Source organism: Mobula birostris, chromosome 3, assembly GCF_030028105.1.
Source record: "Mobula birostris isolate sMobBir1 chromosome 3, sMobBir1.hap1, whole genome shotgun sequence".
Taxonomy (NCBI): Eukaryota; Metazoa; Chordata; class Chondrichthyes; order Myliobatiformes; family Myliobatidae; genus Mobula; species Mobula birostris.
This window is the reverse complement of record NC_092372.1, coordinates 154,571,773-154,596,020: the sequence shown is the minus strand read 5'-3', so window position 1 is coordinate 154,596,020 and position 24,248 is coordinate 154,571,773. Positions and strand designations below refer to the sequence as shown.

Here is a 24,248-nt window from a genome sequence, read left to right as displayed (position 1 = left end):
GTGAGTAAGGGATTTGAAAGTTGGAGGGGGAGATCCAAAATGATAGAAGACAGGAGGGGGAGGGATGGAGCCAAGAGCTGGACAGGTGATAGGCAAAAGGGGATACGAGAGGATCATGGGACAGGAGGTCCGGGAAGAAAGACAAGGGGGGTGGGGGAACCCAGAGGATGGTCAAGAGGTATATTCAGAGGGACAGAGGGAGAAAAAGGAGAGTGAGAGAAAGAATGTGTGCATAAAAATAAGTCACAGATGGGGTACGAGGGGGAGGTGGGGCCTTAGCAGAAGTTAGAGAAGTCGATGTTCATGCCATCAGGTTGGAGGCTACCCAGACGGAATATAAGGTGTTGTTCCTCCAACCTGAGTGTGGCTTCATCTTTACAGTAGAGGAGGCCGTGGATAGACATGTCAGAATGGGAATGGGATGTGGAATTAAAATGTGTGGCCACTGGGAGATCCTGCTTTCTCTAACACTTCACCTGTGAGTCGACTGGGGTGATATACTGCGTCCGGTGCTCCCGATGTGGCCTTTTATATATTGGCGAGACCCGATGCAGACTGGGAGACCGCTTTGCTGAACATCTACGCTCTGTCCGCCAGAGAAAGCAGGATCTCCCAGTGGCCACACATTTTAATTCCACATCCCATTCCCATTCTGACATGTCTATCCACAGCCTCCTCTACTGTAAAGATGAAGCCACACTCAGGTTGGAGGAACAACATCTTATATTCCATCTGGGTAGGCTCCAACCGGATGGCATGAACATCGGCTTCTCTAACTTCCGCTAAGGCCCCACCTCCCCCTCGTACCCCATCCGTTATTTATTTTTATACACACATTCTTTCTCTCACTCTCCTTTTTCTCCCTCTGTCCCTCTGAATATACCTCTTGCCCATCCTCTGGGTCCCCCCCCCTTTGTCTTTCTTCCCGGACCTCCTGTCCCATGATCCTCTCGTATCCCCTTTTCCCTATCACCTGTCCAGTTCTTGGCTCTCTCTCTCCCCCTCCTGTCTTCTCCTATCATTTTGAATCTCCCCCTCCCCCTCTAACTTTCAAATCCCTTACTCACTCTTCCTTCAGTTAGTCCTGACGAAGGGTCTCGGCCTGAAACGTCGACTGCACCTCTTCCTACAGATGCTGGCTGGCCTGCTGCGTTCACCAGCAACTTTGATGTGTGTTTCTTATGCTGTAACCTTTTTGTAATTCTGTAAAGTAGACAAATTGTTTTCAAGAGTATGCAAAATGACTGCAGCTCTGAGAAGACAAAGCAGATATTGACTGTCTTGTCGGATGAACAGAGAGAAAATAAAATCAGCAAAATGAATTAAAGTGTGAAAAGCCTAAAATACATCTGGAAGGCAAACAAGAATGCACAATAAATAATATTGAGGTTTGTTGGAACAGAATGCCCTTGATATTTATGTTCACAGACCACTGGAAGGAGGACACATAAATAACATTAAGGCAGAGATTTTCTTTAGTTGATCAAACTAACGGATACAAAACTTGAAAGGTCAAGGTAAAACTGAATAAAATATTGGTCAGGCGATAAAAGGAATACCCTAGGGGAAGGTGGTTTTCATACTTGCCTTAAGTCTGAGTACATCCAGTATTTTCTCTTTTTATCTGTTTTAGAGTCTCTGCATTGTAGGGTACAAATCAATATAATTTTCAGCGTTGTCAGTAGAGTAACATTTAGGCTCCGAAAATGAATTTGTCTGGCTGGAATTGTTTTCTTTAGGAAAGGAAGAGCTTACAGAAAATTTAATTGCAGTGCACTAAATTGTGATAAACTGGAGTGGACGGTAAGGACCTGTTTCCTCTGGCTGTGAGGTCAATAACTAGGTAATTGGAAAGAGGTTTGCAAAAGAGTTGAGGAAATGCTTTTCCCACATACAATGTGCAAGAGATCTGAAACTTCATGCTTGAAAAACTGACAAGGGCAGAAACTTGATGCATATAAAAAGCATTTAGATGAGTGCTTGAAATAACCTACAGTACAATGGGCCAAAATCAGGAATTGGAATTAAGTTAATTGTCTGTTTCCTACACAGCAAGAACACTGTGGACTGAATGGATTTGTTCAGTGGCATAAATTTCTGTACTTCTACGTTCATAATGCTAATGGACCAAGGAATGAAAAAAAATTAACAGCTTGAAGTGTGTTTCTGTAGATATCCAGTACTCAGATCATTTCTCTAGTGAGCTAAAAATCTAATCATAGACATTTACATTTTTATTATACCACCTCATTTCATTGACTTTGCTCCAGAATGTGTACTTGGTTTCAACAAGTCTTTGATACAGGGCCATATAATGGAATTTTTGCCACTGATCACAACACAACTGGGCCTGGCAGGTGCTGAGATTTTTAAACAAGCTTTCCCATTTGAAGATCTTATGATAACAGCTTTCAAAACTAAACGGCTTACAGAAAAAAATTACAATATGAACCGTCCATTAAGCATATTTTATACTCCCAAGAGATTTCCACTCATGGATCTGTAGTTTGAAAAGGTATCTTCACATTTCTGTTATTAATTCACTTCAGGTCTTTGTTATTAAAACAAGTTACTTGAATTTTCAGTAGTGAACACATGAACTCCAAAATGTCATAAGTCACTGCAAATTTCTGGTATCTGAGCTTGTTTTCAGTTATCTTAAAAATATTCCATGTAATATTTCATGGTACTATGCTTGTTGCCTTCCTTAAAGCCAAATAACCAGTCACAATGTCTGAAGGAAGCATCCGGATATATGAAAACTCCTTTGTGCTGCTAAACCGAAGTTTGCTTTGTGGGTCTGTATAACTAGCCTGTAAGAGAAAAGCAAAATAAAATCACTTTACATGCCAAACAAACGAATGAAACACAAATTGGGTCACTATATTGAAAATTTTAACACACGGTGTGCACAAACATCATAAAAAAGCTGAAGATAGAATCATTCAGCTCACCTGTATTTAATTGATGGCCATTCAATACTGAGTAACAGTATTGCTCAGTTTTTGTTTCATTTTGTGGTTTTTAAATAATTCCATTTGTCAGTACATCTTGATTTTGGACAAGTGCTTACTTGATGCTTTGTAAAACTGCATTATTACAAGTTCACACCAGTCATGTCATTTGTTTTAAAATGAGAATTTAATGACAATTAGTTTATTTGGAGGTAGCATCTGTAGTACAATTTGCATGAATTAGCTGAAGGGAGTCAATGAGGCTTGTGTCAATGTTTTATGGATGTCAAATGAACACTTGCCACTGGGTGAGGTTTGAAAGTTTCAACTATTCTGACTCCAACGATCTTTAGCAGTGTAGTTGTGCGAGAACACAAATGACATTATTTTAGCACAAGCTTAACATATATAATTCATAGCTACCTCCATTTCTACATTCAGTAACTTTGATTGCTTTTTTCTCCTGTATTATTCTCAACCCCTTGCCACTGGCCTAATTCAACCACAGCCCTCTGCTACACAACATACGTAAACTGGTTGCCACCACTGCTTCACAGATCTCTTTTTCTTTCAACTTCCTGCTCAGATTTATGTGATTTTCTGCTCTACTCTCAACATGTTCTGTTATGTAGATCTTGCTCCTACTTCTCTGAAAGCAATAAACGCTCTCATCTGAAGTCCAAGCATCAGTCAGTTAATTGAACAAACTAACAGCCTGTAGCATGCTGAGTCTTGGGGTTCCAATGCTTTTGATGCAATGATTTTCCAACTCTCTTCTCTGTGTTGAAGTTGAACAGCCCTACTACAATGACACACCGCACTTCAATTCTTGGCATGAAGCTTCTTTATTCCTACAACCTCATGGCAAATTCACAGATGAAATTTTTCCTTGACCACTGCATGGAATGAATCCTACACTCGTTCATTCTTTGTCACGAGTTCCCCATTTGAACTGAGTGAATATTTCCAGCTACAAACTCAGTGTTACTTATTTGTCTTCCAAATATCAACACAGCAATGCCAATTTGCCAGATCTACAAAAGCCTTATTAAATGAAATTCAAACAACAGGAATTCAGCAGATGCTGGAAATTCAAGCAACACACATAAAAGTTGCTGGTGAACGCAGCAGGCCAGGCAGCATCTCTAGGAAGAGGTGCAGTCGACGTTTCAGGCCGAGACCCTCCCTCAGGACCTGACGTGAGTCCTGACGAAGGGTCTCGGCCTGAAACGTCGACTGCACCTCTTCCTAGAGATGCTGCCTGGCCTGCTGCGTTCACCAGCAACTTTTATGTGTGTTGATTAAATGAAATTGTTCTGTTGGCATTCATGTTATAGTTAATTTGTTCTATGAGTGGAGCTCCTGACATTGTCCTAAAAGTACAAAAATTTCCAGCATTGCTACATGATTGACATATTTATTGCTAACACTTAAAGTAGCACAATCAGAGCACAAATTCATCCTCACCCTGACACATTCATGGAGGTGTTCATTTTATTTACTGGAAGCCCCTTGTAGAAAATGGTCCACATCAGAAATTTTTGTAACACAAAGCCACATCTGTGCAAATATTATGAAAAGAGCTGGAAAAATAGATCTTGTATTTACATTTTAAATCATATAAATGCTGTGAGAGTAATCTTTTTATTCTGTAGTTCAAATTTTTTGGTAGTGACATATGTACAAAGGAAAATTTCTGTTATTGAATGGCCATGATACAGGGGCCACCTGTACTTATAGTCCAGCAATGTTCTTACAGCTCTTTTATGAGGAATTAAAAATTATATTATTCTGTTCTTTTGTTTATAGATCTCTGAACAAAAAAGCAGTAACGTATGGTAGTAAGTCCAATTGTATAAAAATTCAGACAACTTTCCAGGAGAGTGAATTATTCTTGCATAATTAATCAGCACTTATAAAGAATGAAAACAAGTCCTTATATGTAGTTGCAGACTCTCACAATCCTTGATTTGTACCATCCTCTGTACCTCTTCCCTCATTAAAAATTCACATTAATTATATTCTTACCAAATCATTTGTTGAATACACTTTATATACCTTGGCTCTATAATATGATTCTGTATCTACAGTGTGGCTCCTTCATTTGTTGTGATTGTTGTAATTCTACATGGACATAGGTTACTACTAGGGCCTTATAGGCATCAACTCTATTTTTGCACATTTGTCCAACATCCCTCAAGATTCTTACCCACCAACTTTAAAAGCACAAATTGACACAAATTCCAAAGCATTTTGGAGAACTTCTGGTTTAAGATGGCACTGGTAAAGTGCAGAGAATTCTTGCTGGCAGCAAAAACAACTATTAACTACTTTATAAATTACACTTTTTCTCAAAACCAATCATTACAATCAATAGCCTGTAACTTCCCTTTTGGAGCTGAACTTTTGATTCGCCTGCATGACTTGGCATTTTTGCGGTGTGAACTGAAGTCTCAAAGGTGCAGCACAGGTGCGACATGGCATTACAGGCCAAAATGAGGCAGTGGGGCCTGGGCCCTAGGCCCCAGAGCGAGGAACAAGCTGAGGTTTGTCTGCAGGAGTGGACTTGGAGGCGATTCGAAGCAGGAGAACTGAGGTGAGGCAGAGTCAAGGTGGCAGGCCCCAGGCCCAAGAGCCAAGAAAAAGCCGAGGTTTGACTGACTTGAGCGCTGGGCCAAATTGGAAAGGTCAGGTATGGACCAAATCAAGGCAGTGGGTCCCGGGCCCTAAAGCATATAAAAGGGGCAGAGCTCTGCTCGGAGTGAGAACAACCCATTATTTTGCCAATTTAAGTGCTGGGCCAGATTGAAAAGGTCAAGGCACTGAGGTCGGCGGTGAGGGACAGGCCGATGTTCAGCCTGCTCCTCCGTGAGGTTTACTTGCTTCTGTGCTGAACTGAGGCTGTGGCCTGCAACTAATGGGCTCCTGGACCAGCTGCTACTGGCTTCCTCGTTGTGGAACACACACAAAATGCTGGAGGAAATCAGCAGGCCAGCAAGCCTAGCTGTGGACTCACTTTCATGAACTTCAGTTCTGAATGTTATTTGCTTATTTTTATTGCCTGTAAGATTTGATTTTTTTCTGTACATTGGGTGTTTGACAGTCTTTGCTTTTACTGGGTTCTTTAGGGTTTCTCTTTTTTGTGGCTGCCTGTAAGGAGACAAATCTAAATGTTGTACATAGTATACATACTTTGAACTTTAGAAAGTTCTAAACTGATTGTATAAAAACAAAACGCTGGAAATATTTAGAGGTCAGGCAGATTTTGTGCACAAGAATCAAAAGGTTTCAGGTTGATGGTCATTTTCTCTTGGTCTCCACCTCATCACAGATGCTACTCTTTATCCAACAGTACAAGAGGCCAAACTGGGAGCATGATAGTATCTGACAGCTTAGGATTGTCCTTCTAGGCCGGACAAATGTTCTGGATACAGATAAGTGAAATGGACATATAATTGCATTCCCCAAGGTAAAGCAGCCCACACCAAAGCACGCAATGTAGAAAACTTTATTGAATATCATACAAATACAACACTGCTTCGCCTGGAGGAAGTGCTTGGGTGCCTGGATAATGGGAAAAGGAGGTAAACAGGCAGGTGTTGCAACTCTTACATTACAAGGGAAGAGAACATCTGTCTGGTTGTAGTATTACATGAAGAGAATGGAGATTATACAAGTTAATGTGCTGAATATGGAAGCTGGCAGGGTGAAATAAAGAGAGACTCTGCTGTTGTTCTAGGAACAAGTATAGGGGCGAGACCAGACATATGGAGTAATGGAACAATTGCGGCTTAAAGTCCTGTAGATTGAAATAAAACATGACATATTCCAGATTGATAATAAAAGCCAGAACTGATTGAATATAGAAAATAGAGGGCAAGTGAGAAAGGATATGAAAGTGAGAAAGAAGCTACAGGAAAACATACTAGCAGTTAACATGAAAGGGAACCTGAAAGCCTTTCTAAGAACAATTTTTACTGAATAAACAGGCAAAGTGTGGATACAACTATTGAGACGGTTGGGTTAAATTCAGCAAGAGGATAATAACTAGGTCTGAGTAAGAGAGGTAGAACTAGATGATATGCAAATTGACAAGGACAGTATACTGAAAATTCTGGTCATCATTACGGTGAATGAGTCACCTGGCCCAGACAAGTTAAATCCTAGATTGCTTAGAGATGAAGGTGTATACAAGTAAATCTTCCCACTATATAAAGGTGGCCTGAAAAAGTTACAGAATGACCAATGGCTACTTTTGGCATCTACCTCTTCACATATGCCCTCTATCCCCACCTGACTCGTCTTTACAAAGCAAAGCTCCATTTGCTGTTGCAACGGAAGGTAAATGTCCCAGAGGGCTGGACCACTGATGCAGAGATGAGCATGAATCCCTTCAAGGCAGCTGAGGTATTTAAATACAAGGATTAAATTTTAAAAAATGGAAATTTAAGAAAAAGAGGGCTTCAATAACAGCAGTAATAAAATTACTTAATTTTCAAAGCTCATCTGGTTCAATAATGTCCTTCATAAAAGTAAATCTGCCCTCTTTATCCACTTTGGTCAATAAACCGAGATCAGTGTGGTTGACTCTTTATAGTCCTTTAGTTCAAGTAATGAGAGATGGACGATAAATACAGACAATGCCTGTGATGTCCATTTCCCATGACCAGATTAAAAATGCTGGAACTTTGCTTTTAATACATATTAACAACCAAGCATGAATATTCAAGGTAAAATTTTAAAATTTACAAATGACAAGTTTGGATGTATGATAACAATGAGGTTATCAGTGAACATTGCTAACTGGAATGGATATGTACAGTACATAGATAGTGAAAACTCTTGTACTGTGATGTGATATATTAGGCAGGTAAAACAAGAGACTATTTGGCAAAATTCTAAACCAGATCCAATAATGAGAGGGAACAAGTGCTATACAGGAAGTCTATGAAGGACAGAATTTTAAAAAAAGCAAATGGCAACATGGACTTCGTAAACAGAAGTATAGGGTAAAAGAATGAAAAAGCTATGCTGAGTTTCTTAGATGATAAATCTATGTAAAATGACCATTTGCATCTAATTATGATTCACTCAACACAAGGTTGTAAAACGGAAGTATAACATATTTTTGCATTGTATGACTTTTCTGTGGCAGCTGGAAACATGCTGGCAAGATTGCTTTTTGTATACAGGTGTCCCCCGCTTTTCGAACATTCACTTTACGAAACCTCGCTGTTACGAAAGACCTACATTAGCTCCCTGTTTTTGCTAACAGAAAGTGTTTACACTGTTACGAAAACAGCAGCACGCAAAAAAAGGCAGCGCACGCCCCGAGTAGCCGCTCTCCCCCGGATTCAGAACTGCATTCTAGCCAGCATTGCTTAAACACGTGCCTGTGAGCATCCATTAGCAAGGTGAGTTCTAAGGTATCAGAAAAGCCTGAAAGAGCTCGTAAGGGTGTTACACTTACTGTAAAACTAGACATAATTAAGCATTTCGATCGTGGTGAACGAAGTAAGGACAAAGTGAGTTTGGCTTGTGGAAGTTGATGAAGATAATGTTGAAGAGGTTTTGGCATCCCATGACCAAGAACTGATAGATGAAGAGCTGATGCAATTGGAAGAGGAAAGGATAACAATTGAAACTGAGTGCAGTAGCGAACGGACCAAAAGGAACTGAATGTGAAGCAACTGCGTGAGATTTTCGCTGCAATGATAAAGTACAACTTTAATTTTGCAAGGGTACGTCGGTTTAGGGCATATTTGCAGGTTAGTTTGAGTCCTTACAAAGAACTGTATGATCTAAAAAACGCGCGAGGCTAAGCAGTCAAGCAAGCCTTCCAATCAGCCTCAGCAGATGACAAACCTCGACCTTCGACATCGAGGCAGGCATAGAAGGTGACCTGCCTGCCCTGATGGAAACAGACGACACCTCAGTGTCCAACCACCCCAACCCCTGAGCCGCGGACAGATTCCGATTCGCAGAGAATGCAGCGGTAGCTGGGAGGCACCCAGCACATCTTTAAGAAAAAAAGCCGAAATAAACAAGCTAATTAATTAGGTGCCGCCCGGCACGTAAATGTCGGCCCAGATCAGAGGCGATTGCCAATTGCGTCGCCCCTGATCTGGGCCGACAGTTACGAGCCGGGCAGCACCTAATTAATTAGCTTGTTTATTTCAGCTTTTTTCTTAAAGATGTGCTGAGTGCATTCCAGCTACCGCTGTACCACTGCATGCTTCACGGATCGGTATCGGATCACTACCCAGAGGGTGGGGGCCACTGCACCATCCCAACCTCCGACAACTCAGCCTAACACACCATCAGTGTGCTCAATGTCTTCCCGATTCCCGTAAGTGATACTACACTGTACATACATTATTTCTACTTTATATAGGCTGTGTATTTTTATGCGTTATTTGGTATGATTTGGCAGCTTCTTAGCTTAAAGGTTACTGGAGAGCGCTCGCGCCGTGTTTTTGCCGACGGTGCTTGCGTGAGATTTTTGCTACAGAGAACAGTTCAGGCAATGATTGTGGAAAAGTATTTCTACTTGATACAGGCTGTGTATTTATCATATCATTCCTGCTTTTACTATATGTTATTTCAGGTTTTGTGTGTTATTTGGCATGATTTGGTAGGTTATTTTTGGGTCTGCGAATGCTCACAAAATTTTCCCCATATAAATAAATGGTAATTGCTTCTTCGCTTTACGACATTCCGGCTTACGAACCGTTTCATAGGAATGCTCTACCTTCAGATGGCGGGGGAAACCTGTATATTTATTACGTGTGTGCGAGCTGCTGTGATTCCATACTTCAAGAGCTTTCATAGGCTGTAAAGTGCTTATCATTCCAAGTCATGAAAAGCATTATACAAATACAATCCTACTTTAAAAGCTGTTTTACATTAAATACGTCAGGCCCTCTTTGGTTGCAATTGTAGTGACAATCAAGGTCTTCAGGAGACAGAAAAATAAGACTGCATACATACACAATAAAGGCAGAATTAGATTCCATTATCTCCTTAATAATCTACCTGCTCACTTATCTTTGCACAAAAATATCCTGTAAATAGAATAAGAGTCCACACCAATGAAAACTGTTCATAATGGTAGCTATCAGAGATGATGGAAGAAAACTGGCAGAAACTTTTACAATGATTCACTCAATTAATGAATTTTGTTATCTCAATGGTGTTCTTATCTCCAATATGTATTATATAATACTCAGTGCCCACTTTATTAGCTACACCTATTCGGTAATGCAAATAGCTAATCAGCTAATTGTGAGGCAGCAACTTAGTACATAAAAAGCATGCAGACACAGTCAAGAGGTTCAGTTGTTCAGACCAAACCTCAGAATGGGAAGCAAATGTGATCGAAGTGACACTGACTGTGGAATGATTGTTGGTTACAGTTGCAGTGGTTTGAGTACCACAGAAATTGCTGATTTCCTAGGATTTTCACACAGAGCTTACAGAGAATGGTGTGGAAAACAAAAAATAAAATCCAAGGAGCAGCGGTTCTGTGGGTGAAAATGCCTTGTTAATGAGAGGTCAGAGGACAATGGCCAGACTGATTCAAGCTGACAGGAAGGTGACTGCAACTCAAATAACCATGAGTTATAACAGTGGTGTGCAGAAGAACATCTCTGAATGCCCAACACATTGAACCTTGAAGTGGAAGGGCTACAGCAGAAGACCATGAACATACACTCAGTGGCTACTTTATTAAGGACAGGAGGCACCTAAAATGAGGAGTAGGTCATTTGGCCCCAGTACTATTCGATTATTTAATAAGATTCTGACTGACCTGCCTCTAACCACCATATTCATGTCTTCTCACTTCCTTATTTATCAAGCGTCTCTATGCATTGCTCCCTTGAAAATAGTCAAAGGCACTGCTTCCATCTCATTCTGAGGTTAAGGGTTCAAAAACAACTATTTCACAGGAAAATACTGCTTACTCCGGTTTAAATGGATGATCCCTTACTCGTAAATGGTGATTTCTTAGTTCTAAATTCTCACATGAAAGCAAGCAAAATTTGTCAAGACCCTTCATGATTGTATGTATAACATCGCAAAGAAACATTATGACATACATTTTGAAGCTTATTCATCAATTAGTTACAAATCATAACCTTTTGCTTATATTTTTCATGTTCTCATTCCTCACTAAGCTTTTAGCTACCAGTGTCTATTTGATGTTTACTTGTGGCCATGCTATCAGTGAACCGCACCCCCCACCAGCTCCTTTAAATAATAATTTGGTGAAGCATTTGTTTTTTGTAAATGTCTATTTTTCCCCAGACATTTGAACTTTTTTTGTTTGTTTCAAAAGCACATTTTTTTTTATTTTAAAGGGGCCATATAATGAAAATTGTCACTACTTCATTATTCGGGAAAATATATCGAGCCTTTGAGGTACAAACAACGTGGTGTAGCCTAACTTTGGAGAATAGCATTGCATAAAAGATTGACCTTTTTCCATTAACTCAATGCAATGAAATAAAACAATGCACTTTACTTACAGGAAGTCCTGAAATATCTGAGTACTTTTTGGCTGGTTTAAAGGAAGGAAGAGCATCTATGCTGCAATCTGAAAATTCAAAAGAAATGGGAAATCAACACCTGACTAGGTGAACATGACATTTTTACAAACATATAAAAACACATGGGGTTATGTATTTTGAAAACACTAATAATCGCTCAAAAATATTATTTCTAGTAATATTCTAGGAAAGCCAGATTTCTGCACATCTTCAAACTATGACCACACCGCCAAAATCAAGACCACATACTCCTTCAATAAACAATTTCATTTCTCACAATAAATTGGGTTTTTACACAATCTTATTAACTTAGTCTAAAATATTAAAGCTTAAAATATTCTACTCCCAGCGTACTGGCAGAGTCTAAAGACCTCAGCACCAGTGGTGAGGACCAAGAAGGCATAGTCGTGAGATGGAGGAGTATTTATAGGACTGCTTTGAGTGGACTGGACAACATTCAGGGATTTATCTTTGAATCTGAATGAATACATCACAGTTGTCCCTGACTTTATCAATAGCTGTGTGGATGGTGTACCTGGTGGGATATGAAAACCTGTGCCAACTGGCTGGAGTATTCAAAGACATCTTCACTGCTCTCACTGCTGCAGCTGGAGGTTCCCAGCTACTTCAAAAAGGCAACAATTATACCAGTGCCCAAGAGCAGGGTGAGCTGCCTCAATGACTATCACCCAGTTGCATTCATATCTACTGTGAAGTGCTTTGAAAGGCTGGTCATGGTCAGACCTCTTGTCTAAGCAAGGACCAGAACCCGCTGCAATTTGTCTTTCGGCACAGTAGATCTTCAGCAGATGCAATCTTAGTTTTCTACTCGGCCTTGGATCACCTTGACAATGCCAATGACACAGCTATTGTTGGCAGAATATCAGATGGGGACGAAGCGGCATACAGGAGCAAAACAGATCAACTGGATGAATGGTGTTGCAAAAGCAACCTTGCACTCAACATCAGTAAGACCAGAGAATTGATTGTGGCCTTCAGGAATTGAAGTTGAGGGAACACACACCCACTCTTATCGAGAGACCTGAGGTGGAAAGGGTGAGCAGTTCCAAGTTCTTGAGTATCAACATCTCTGAAGATCAATCCTAGGCCCAACATACTGATGAAATTAAAAAGAAGGCGGGAAAGTGAATATATTTCATTTGGAGTTTGAGGATACTTGATATGCCACCAAAGCCACTCGCAAATTTCTACAGATGTACTGTGGAATTCATTCTAGCCGGTTGTATCCCAATCTGGTATGAAGGTGCCACCACACAGGATCTGAAAAAGCTGCAGGAAGTTGTAAACACGGCTAACTCCATCAGGGGTACTATCCTCCCAAGTACAAAAGACACCTTGAAAAAGGCGACATCCCCCATCACCCAAGATAAGCCGCCTTCTAATTGCTACCATCAAGGTGGTGGTACAGGAGCCTGATGATGCATGCAATGTTTCGGGAACAGCTTCTTCCCTTCTGCCATCAGATTTCTGAATGGACAATGAACCCATGAACACTACTTTACTATTTATTTTGCTCATTTTTGTGCTACTCATGTAATTTTTAAAATATATTTATTGTAATTCATAGTTTCTTTTATTAGTATGTACTGCGAAGTACTGCTGCCATAAAACAAAATTTCACTACATATGCCAGAGATATCAAATCCGATTCTGAATATCTGTCAATTTCATACAGCAGAATAACAGCACCGCTTATTACACTTTTGTGACAAAACTTCAACCCACAATTACAAAGTAGAAATACTACTAATTTATATGCTGATTGTAAAATGCAAGTAAGAAATTTCAGCATTATGGAAATTTTTCTAATAAAATAAATATCAGCAATGTTCTAAAATGAAAATTTAATTTTGCCATGTTTATAATTGATCATATTTTATTACTAAATCTAATATATCCATTATTCAAAAGCCTACGATTATAATAATTTTATTGTAGTCAACCCCGAGATGCTTTAATTAATCATATGTTCTTATGGTAATGCTTTTTCCTCAATAATTTAAAAACAAACTTTGCATAAGTTATGAAGATGTAAAAAGTTGTTAAATCATTCTGGAATCAGGTTAAAAAAACAGCTCTCTTGAATATACAAGAGAAGAAAGAACACGTGTTTGATTCTTATTTGATCTATTGTAGGCACCAAATTACAAACACAAGTTTCTCAGGGATTAGGGAAATTGCAGTGAAAATGCAGATGGAGGAAAATAAAAATGGTAGAACCTGTGTTAACAACAACTACAAAAATCTTGCCAGGCTTCAACGTACATTTTGGACATATTCTGAAAATGTAATAAACTGTCAAAGGAACTTACAGTTCGGATCGTTTAGCTTCCATGGTAGCATTCTCTCTGCTGCAAGAATTTGTTTCAGATTTTTCCAGACACGGCTCTTCTTGCCTGCACCTGCACCGCCAATGCCAGAATGCTAGAAATTAAGAGACCATTTCAAAAGAACTGCAATAGGCAATACACATTTACTGTGTTATTCTTGGAAATAACACTTGCTTCAACCTGTTCACATGATCAACAAACATTGGATTTATAGTTTCAAAAATATCACTCAGAACCTGCTCAGGAACAAATAAATTAAACCATATAAATGTCTATCTACTGCGTCCAAATAATGAAGAGAATCAAATAAAATACTAATATTTTCAAACTGCTTACTTGACACAGCACAATAAGAATAGCTTGACTACAAATTTCCCCAAAGGAAGCCCTGTTGAACTGCTAATTCCATGCTGAAAATACTAATATTAGCTAATTAAACAAGCCATGAAACAGCTCAGAATTAGTTGTAGTTGTAAAATGGTAGGTCAATATTCCAATGTACAGAAATTTTGGACATAACAGAATAGGATATAAAGAGGTAGAGAGAATGTCATGACTGCATTTAAGAGAGAACATTTTGGAGGGTTTGCTCAGCAAGGCCATACGGGTAAATAAAGATGGGGTTATACTATAGCCTTTGAGTAGGTATATAGGAGCTGGAGGAACAGACATGCAGGCATATCATGAAAGATGCAGAGACGCCTCACCAGAATACACCATTCTCATACATTCCTCTTCATCTTTAGCATTCTCAACATGAGCTGAGGGGTCAGAAATATCCTTAAACCAGAGGAACCATCAGAAATTAGAGGCTCAACTGGGCAGAATTTGTTTGGTGCTCCCAGGAGGGTTTCTTGAAACAATAACTGGAGATGGGACCATACTAGACCTTTAATGAGCCTGGCGAGGTGATCAAGGTTTCAGTGGGGGAGCATTCTGCAACAATGACCATAATTCCACAGTTTTTAAAGGTAGTTATGGAAAGGGTAAGATTGATTCTTGGCTTAAAGTGTCAAACTGGGGAAAGGCTCTTTGTGACCAATACTGTTGTATTGGGCACAAAGAGGAGAAATCTGATCAGAAGCAGTTGTTTGAAGGCAAGTCCACATCTGACACGTGGGAATCTTTTGAAGGACAGCTGATTTAAGTTTAGGACCAGCACATTCCAATGAGGAGGAAAGATTTTTTAAAAAAATCATAATTTTAGTTAAAAAGAGAAAGAAAGCTATATATTATTTAAGAAACTGAAATTGGGTAGTTCTTTAGAGGATAACAAAGAAAGCAGGAAAGAACTTAACGAGAAATTAGGAAGGCTAAAAGGAGCCAAGAAACATCCTTGGCAAATAGAATTCAGGAAAATCCCAGAGCATTTTATACATACATGTGGAGCAAGAACGTACCTAGGGAAAGGGAAGGGACATTTAAGGCATAGTGCCAGAGGAAATGGGAGACATACCAGAAGAGCAATTTGCATTGGTACTCTCCAAGGGGAACTATTTGGATGACAGTGAGATTTTGGAGGGATATACAGTATTAATATTCCAGGGCATGTTGATACTAATGAGCAATGTTGGGTGATGAATCCAGTGCCTGATGCAATTTATCCCAAAATTCTAAGGAAAGTAAAGGAGGAGATGACTGGTGTCTTGAGCATAAAAGTTGGCAAGTCATACCGTAGCTGAATAAAACTTTGGTTAGGCCACACTTATACAGTGGCATGCAAAAGTTTGGGCACCCCGGTCAAAATTTCTGTTACTGTGAATAGCTAAGCGAGTAAAAGATGACCTGATTTCCAAAAGGCATAAAGTTAAAGATGACACATTTCTTTAATATTTTAAGCAAGAAAACTTTTTTATTTCCATCTTTTACAGTTTCAAAATAACAAAAAAAGGAAACGGGCCTGAAGCGAAAGTTTGGGCACCATGCATGGCAGTACTTAGTAACACCCCCTTTGGCAAGTATCACAACTTGTAAACCCTTTTTGTAGCCAGCTAAGAGTCTTTCAATTCTTGTTTGGGGGATTTTCACCCATTCTTCCTTGCAAAAGGCTTCTAGTTCTGTGAGATTCTTCGGCCGTCTTCCAGGTACTGCTCTTTTGAGGACTATCCACAGCTTCTCGAATACGTTTAGGTCAGGGGACTGTGAGGGCCATGGCAAAACCTTCAGTTTGCGCCTCTTGAGGTAGTCCATTGTGGATTTTGAGGTGTGTTTAGGATCATTATCCTGTTGTAGAAGCCATCCTTTTTTCAGCTTCGGCTTTTTAAAAAAAACAGACTGTGTGATGTTTGCTTCCAGAACTTGCTGGCATTTAATTGAATTCATCCTTCCCTCTACCAGTAAATATTCCCCATGCCACTGGCTGCAACACAAGCCCAAAGCATGATTAATCCACCCCCTGTGCTTAACAGCTGGAGAGGGGTTCTTTTCATGAAATTCTGCACCCTTTTTTTCTCCAATCATACCTTTGCTCATTGCGGCCAAAAGTTCTATTTTAACTTCATCAGTCCACAGGACTTGTTTCCAAAATGCATCAGGCTTGTTTAGATGTTCTTTTGAACCTTTTCAATGAACTTTTTGGCCGCTATGAGCAAAGGTACGTTTGGAGAAAAAAGGGTGCAGAATTTCATGAAAAGAACTAAGGATAGTCCGGGTAATTATGGACCAGTGAGCCTTACGTCTGTGGTGGGAAAGCTGTTGGAAAAGATTCTTAGAGATAGGATCTATAGGCATTTAGAGAATCATGGTCTGATCAGGGACAGTCAGCATGGCTTTGTGAAGGTCAGATCGTGTCTAACAAGCCTGATAGAGTTCTTTGAGGAGGTGACCAGGCATATAGATGAGGGTAGTGCAGTGGATGTGATCTATATGGATTTTAGTAAGGCATTTGACAAGGTTCCACATGGTAGGCTTATTTAGAAAGTTAGAAGGCATGGGATCCAGGGAAGTTTGGCCAGGTGGATTCAGAATTGGCTTGCCTGCAGAAAGCAGAGAGTCGTGGTGGAGGGATTACATTCGGATTGGAGGGTTGTGACTGGTGGTGTCCCACAAGGATCAGTTCTGGGACCTCTACTTTTCGTGATTTTTATTAATGACCTGGATGTGCGGGTAGAAGGGGGGGTTGGCAAGTTTGCAGACGACACAAAGGTTGGTGGTGTTGTAGATAGTGTAGGGGATTGTCAAAGATTGCAGAGAGACATTGATAGGATGCAGAAGTGGGCTGAGAAGTGGCAGAGGAGTTCAACCCGGAGAAATGTGAGGTGGTACACTTTGGAAGGACAAACTCCAAGGTAGAGTACAAAGTAAATGGCAGGATACTTGGTAGTGTGGAGGAGCAGAGGGATCTGGGGGTACATGTCCACAGATCCCTGAAAGTTGCCTCACAGGTGGATAGGATAGTTAAGAAAACTTATGGGGTGTTAGCTTTCATAAGTCAAGGGATAGAGTTTAAGAGTCACGATGTAATGATGCAGCTCTATAAAACTCTGGTTAGGCCACACTTGGAGTACTGTGTCCAGTTCTGGTCACCTCACTATAGGAAGGATGTGGAAGCATTGGAAAGGGTACAGAGGAGATTTACCAGGATGCTGCCTAGTTTAGAAAGTATACATTATGATCAGAGATTAAGGGAGCTAGGGCTTTACTCTTTGGAGAGAAGGAGGATGAGAGGAGACATGATAGAGGTGTACAAGATAATAAGAGGAATAGATAGAGTGGATAGCAAGCACCTCTTCCCCAGGGCACCACTGCTCAATACAAGGGGACATGGCTTTTAAGGTAAGGGGTGAGAAGTTCAAGGGGGATAGTAGAGGAAGGTTTTTTACTCAGAGAGTGGTTGGTGTGTGGAATGTACTGCCTGAGTCAGTGGTGGAGGCAGATACACTAGTGAGTTTAAGAGACTACTAGACAGGTATATGGAGGAATTTAAGGTGAGGGCTTATGTGGGAGGCAGGGTTTGAGGGTCGGCACAACATTGTGGGCCGAAGGACCTGTACTGTGCTGTACTATTCCATGTTCTATGTTCTAACTCCTCTCCATCTGTTAAGCATGGGGGTGGATCAATCATGCTTTGGGCTTGTGTTGCAGCCAGTGGCACGGGGAACATTTACTGGTAGAGGGAAGAATGAATTCAATTAAAATACCAGCAGATCCTGGAAGCAAACATCACACCGTCTGTAAAAATGCCGAAGATCTACAACAGGATAATGAACCTAAACACACCTCAAGATCCACAATGGACTACCTCAAGAGGTGCAAGCTGAAGGTTTTGCCATAGCCCTCATAGTCCCCTGACCTAAACATCAAAAATCTGTGGATAGACCTCAAAAGAGCAGTGCATGCAAGACAGCCCAAGAACCTCACAGAACTAGAAGCCTTTTGCAAGAAAGAATGGGCAAAAATCCCCCAAACAAGAATTGAAAGACTCTTAGCTGGCAACACAAAGCGTTTACAAGCTGTGATACTTGCCAAAGGGGGTGTTACTAAGTACTGACCATGCAGGTACCCAAACTTTTGCTCCGGGTCCTTTTCCTTTTTTGTTATTTTGAAACTGTAAAAGATGGAAATAAAAAAGTTTTCTTGCTTAAAATATTAAAGAAATGTGCCATCTTTAACCTTATGCCTTTTGGAAATCAGGTCATCTTTTACTCGCTTAGCTATTCACAGTAACAGAAATTTTGACCAGGGACGCCCAAACTTTTGCATACCACTGTAATATTATGTGCAATATGCAATTTTTCCACACAGCAGATGAGTACAATTCATAGATTTAACAGGTTGATAACTTAAAGGGAGTCTGAGGGTGGTTGGTTTCCAGAAAGCACTGCCTGAAGGGGTGGTGGAGGCAGAAACATGTACAACATTTAAGTAGTATCTGCCTGAATTGTCAAGACAGAAAAGGCTTTGGGGCAAGGAAGGCTAAAAATGGGATTGGTATAGATGGATGCTCGATGGCTGGCATGGACAATGTGCCTTTTTCTGAGTGGACAAATTGGTATCTCTCTTACTGCAATATGCTTACAATTGCAGCATCATTCAAAGTCATTTACACTGGAAAAAAGCAGCCTTTGTCACACAAATATGGAGGAATATTGAGATGCACCCTTTGGTCACATAATACGAACAGTACAATTTTAGGATGGCACTGTTGTGTTACAATTCTATTTTTCAGGTTTCTTACTTGCAGCAAACTGTCAAAACATTGCAAGATTAAACAAATGTTTCATAATTACAAAAAAACTTAAAAATTGTAGGAGAATAAGGGTATATTTTAAATACAGCAAGCATCTTTCATCTTTTTGATTAAATGACACAACACTGCAGATGTTATTAATTGGTTATTTAAACAAACCTACAGGAATCCATGACAAAGGCAAATATAAAATTAATATTTATACACAAAAGTTATTTCTTCTTGTCAAATGCAATTATTCCCAGCCATTAAAATGGAAACAAATGATAAAGCACCACACACAAAATGCTGTAGAAACTCAGGTCAGGCACCGTCAATGGAGATGAATAAACAGTTGATGTTTTGGACTGAGACCCTTCTTCAGGACTGGAAAGGAAGGGGTAATACACCAGAGTAAAAAGGTTGGTGGGCGGGAAAGGAAAGGACAGTAGGTAAAGCCAGGTGGATAGGAAAGATAAAGGGCTGGAGAGGAAAGAATCTGATAGGAGAGGAGAGTGGACCACAGGAGATAGGGAAGGAGTGGACCCAGGGGGAGGTAATTGGCAGGTGAGAAGAGGCAAGAGGATAGAGTGGGAAATAGAGGATTTTTTTTTAAAGCAGGAGTAATCGATATTCATGCCATCAGGTCGGAGGCTACCCAGACAGAATAGGCGTCATCACCCCTTCACCCTGAGGATGGCCTCATCATGGCAAAAGAGGCGGCCATTGACAGACATGCCAGATCAGAAATCAGAATTAAAATGTTTGGCTACTGGGAAGTTCTGCTTTTGGTGGATGGAGGGGTGCTTGTTGAAGTGGTGCCCCAATTTACGACGGGTCTCACCAATGCAGAGGCTGTATCGAGAACGCTGGACACAACAGATGATCCAAGCAGATTCGCAGGTGAAATGTTGCTTCACCTGGAAGGCCTGTTTGGGGCCATGAGTGGAAGTGAGAAAGGAGGTGTACCACTTTGACCACTTGCAGGGCCAAGTGCCAGGACGGAGATTAGTGAGGAGGGATGAGAGGACAAATTGCATAAGGAACAATCCCTGCAGAGAGTAGGGGGAAGGTAAAGGTACGTTTGGTGATAGAATAGTGGAAATTGTGAAGGATGATGTGTTGGATGCGGAGGCTCAAGGGGTAAGGACAAGGGGAACTCTATTACTGTTAAGGCATTGGGAAGATGGGGTGAGCACAGATGTTTGGGAAATGGAGATGCTGGTGACGGTAGCAACAATGGTGAAGGAAGGAAACATCTGCTCTTTGAAGGAGGGCGGCATACCTGATGTCTGGAAAGGAAATCAGTATCCTTGGAACAGATGTGTTAGAGACGAAGGAACTAAGAAAAGGGAAGGATTGAAGACTATGTGAAACAGACACGCAAGAGAACCTTGGGCACTTAACCACGGTCATATTAAATGTTAAGGCAGATTTGAGACAGCCGGGTGGCCTACCCCTGCTTCTACTTCCTTGAGTTCTTCATGCACAGCCTTGCAGACCACACACAAGAGGTGAGAGTTGGGATTAACCAAAAAGCTCTGTAAGTTTCCAATTGTTCAGCCAAACAAAATCTATTGACAATTATAAAGCTCCTTGAAGAACTAGAATTCTATTTTGAGTGATGGAAAGGAAAGGCTACATCTGGCAGCCAAAGGTTAAAGAGCAAAGTGAATTACTACTAATGACAAAAGTACTTACAACAAAATTTGGATCCTTAAAGGCCAGAGGTTTTACTGCAGACTCTACATGTCCTGGACTAGAATCTGCAGCCACACTTTTATTCTCACCAATAGAATCCAATGTGGCAGTCTATAAAACAAAAGAAAAATTTGATTTCTCAGTAGTATTTAAAAAAAAACAACTGTTTCTTTCTAAATCAACAGTACAGGGACAAAGTTTGATCAATAATTTTCTTTCAGGCAAATCCTAATTGGTTGCATTGAATCTATATTTGCCACCCCAGTCTACAGCAAACATAGCTTTAATAGTTCTGCACTGGAGAACCTAGACAACCACAAACGCTGTGAATTTACTCTAAGGCCTATGTGAGAACATCCTTCAGAAGGGTGAACCCATGGAAAGCATCTGGCCTAGACAGTGAACATGGCCAAGTACTGAAGATCTGTACTAATCAACTGGCTGGAGTGTTTACTGACACCTTTCGCCTTTCACTTGGCAGTCTGAGGTACTCAGTTGCTTCAAGTAGGTTTCAATCATGCTAATGCCCAACCAGCACAACAGGTCAACAGCAGATGCCATTTTATTGACTCTCTACTCAGCTCGAGAATATCTGGTCAATGTAAATAAATGTATCGGGGTGCTCTTCATTGAGTACAGCTCAGCAATCAACACTATTGTCCCCTCAAAACGAGTCAATCTCCACGGCGTAAGCCTCAATACCTCCTTGTGCAACTGGATCCTCGATTTTCTCACTTGCAGACCCCATTCAGTTAAGATTGCAAACAATATCCGCTCCACAATCTCCATCAACACAAGTATCACTACAAGGCTGTGTACCTAGGCCCCAGCTCCACTCATCTTATGTTTACAAGTGAGGCTACGTGCAGCTCCAATGCCACATTTAAGTTTGCTGATGACACCACAGTTATTGGCCAAACCAAAGAAAGTGACAAATCAGCATTTATGAGGGAGACTGAAAATCTGGTTGAGTGATCTCACTCAACATCAACAAAACCAAAGAGCTAATTATTGATTACTAGAGGAGGAAACTGAAGGTCCATGATCCAGTACTCATTAGGGAATCGGAGGTGGAGAGGGTCAGTACACTCGAAATTCCCTGGTGTTATCATTTCAGAGGATCTGTCCCGAGACCACTACAAAGGCGGCACAATAGTACTTTTCTTCGAAATTTTCACAGATTCAGCATGGTCATCTAAAACTTTGATAAACTTCTACTGATGAACAGCAGTATCCTGACTGGTTGTATCATGGTCTGGTATGGAAAGACCAATGTCCAACAATGAAAAAGCCTGCAAAAGGTAGTGGATGCTGCTCAGTACATCACAGGGAAAGCCATCCCACCATTGAGCACAACTACAAGGAGCACTGCCACAAGAGCAACATCCATCATCATCAACACACATCAAAGTTGCTGGTGAACGCAGCAGGCCAGGCAGCATCTCTAGGAAGAGGTACAGTCGACGTTTCAGGCGGAGACCCTTCGTCAGGACTAACTGAGGGAAGAGCTAGAAAGAGATTTGAAAGTGGGAGGGGGAGGGGGAGATCCAAAATGATAGGAGAAGACAGGAGGGGGAGGGATGGAGCCAAGAGCTGGACAGTGGATTGGCAAAAGGGATATGAGAGGATCATGGGACAGGAGGCCCAGGGAGAAGGAAAAGGGGGAGGGGGAAACCCAGAGGAATGGGCAAGGGGTATAGTCAGAGGGACAGAGGGAGAAAAAGGAGAGAGAGAGAGAAAAAGAATGGGTGTATATAAATAACGGATGGGGTATGAGGGGGAGGTGGGGCATTAGCGGAAGTTAGAGGAGTCAATGTTCATGCCATCAGGTTGGAGGCTACCGAGACGGAATATAAGGTGTTCCTCCAACCTGAGTGTGGCTTCATCTTTACAGTAGAGGAGGCCGTGGATAGACATGTCAGAATGGGAATGGGATGTGGAATTAAAATGTGTGGCCACTGGGAGATCCTACTTTCTCTGGCAGACAGAGCGTAGGTGTTCAGCAAAACAATCTCCCAGTCTGCGTCCGGTGCTCCCGATGTGGCCTTCTGTATATTGGCGAGACCCAACGCAGACTGGGAGATCGTTTTGCTGAACACCTACGCTCTGTCCGCCAGAGAAAGCAGGATCTCCCAGTGGCCAAACATTTTAATTCCACATCCGATTCCCATTCTGACATGTCTATCCACGGCCTCCTCTACTGTAAAGATGAAGCCACACTCAGGTTGGAGGAACAACACCTTATATTCCGTCTGGGTAGCCTCCAACTTGATGGCATGAACATTGACTTCTCTACCTTCCGCTAATGCCCCACTTCCCCCTCATACCCCATCCGTTATTTATATACACACATTCTTTCTTTCACTCTCCTTTTTCTCTCTCTGTCCCGCTGACTATACCCCTAGCCCATCGTCTCATTTTTTTCCCTCCCCTCCTCCCTTTCCTTCTCCCCAGGCCTCCTGTCCCATGATCCTCTCATATCTCTTGCCAATCATCTGTCCAGCTCTTGGCTCCATCCCTCCCCCCCCTTGTCTTCTCCTATCATTTTCGATCTCCCCCTCCCCCTTTCAAATCTCTTTCTAGCTCTTCCTTCAGTTAGTCCTGACGAAGGGTCTCCACCTGAAACGTCGACTGTACCTCTTCCTAGAGATGCTGCCTGGCCTGCTGCATTCACCAGCAACTTTGATGTGTGTTGCTTGAATTTCCAGCTTCTGCAGAATTTCTCGTGTTTACCCATCATCATCAAATATGCCCATCTCTTCTCGCTACTACCATTGGAAAGGAAGATCAGGAGCCTTAGGTCTCACACCACCAATTTCAGGAACAGTTATCACACTTCAATCAGGCTCCTGAACAAGCGGGGATAACTTCAATCACCTCAACAATGAACTGACTCCATGGCCTATGGACTCACTTTCAAGGACTCTACAATTCAGGTTCTCAATTTTTTTTCGGGGGGCGGGGGTGCTTGCATCGGCACAGTGGTAGTTTGTCAATCTTTGTGTGTAGTTCTTGACTGGTTTATTGTATTTCTTTGTTCCACTGTGAATGCTCACAAGAAAATAAACGTCAGTGTAGTATATGATGACCTACACATACTTTGATAATAAATTTACTTTGAACTTACAGCAAAGCATACATCAAGCTGATTACAACTAAGCGTTCAACACAAATATCCCCTTAGGACTAATCACCAAGCTTCCAAACCTGCTCCACTTTCTGCTACCTCCTCTGCAAATGGATCCTCAACTTTCTCATCAGGAGACCACAGTCAGTGCAGTTCAGTAATAACATCTCCTCACTGCTGCACCTTCATGCTTAGTCCACTGCTCTATTCTCTCTACTGAATAGTGTTGTGACAACAATCTTGCAGACAATATCAGCAACATAAAGAATTGATTGTCGACTTCAGGAAGGGGACGTCGTGAGAACATGCACCAGTCCGCACTGTGGGGTCAGCAGTGGAAAGAGTGAGCACTTACAAGTTCCTGGCCATAAACATCGGAGGGCAGTCCTGGGTCCAACT

The 24,248-nt window shown here is 41.3% G+C and overlaps 1 protein-coding gene across 2 annotated transcripts in view; it reads right to left on the bottom strand.

The window, feature by feature from the left end:
* Nucleotides 1–1,121: 1,121 nt before the first annotated feature.
* The window catches only part of ino80c (INO80 complex subunit C), a 33,436-nt gene continuing 10,309 nt past the window's right edge, over nt 1,122–24,248 (bottom strand). Inside the window, exons 3-6 of one of the 2 annotated variants that reach the window (XM_072253526.1) lie at nt 20,723–20,833; nt 13,837–13,948; nt 11,483–11,550; nt 1,122–2,813 (exon numbers count right to left, since the gene is read on the bottom strand). In XM_072253526.1, the coding sequence (XP_072109627.1) occupies nt 2,682–2,813; nt 11,483–11,550; nt 13,837–13,948; nt 20,723–20,833 (423 nt within the window). In that variant the 3' untranslated portion in view covers nt 1,122–2,681. The remainder of the gene's footprint in view (nt 2,814–11,482; nt 11,551–13,836; nt 13,949–20,722; nt 20,834–24,248) is intronic. The other variant, XM_072253525.1, reaches the window with a different exon arrangement.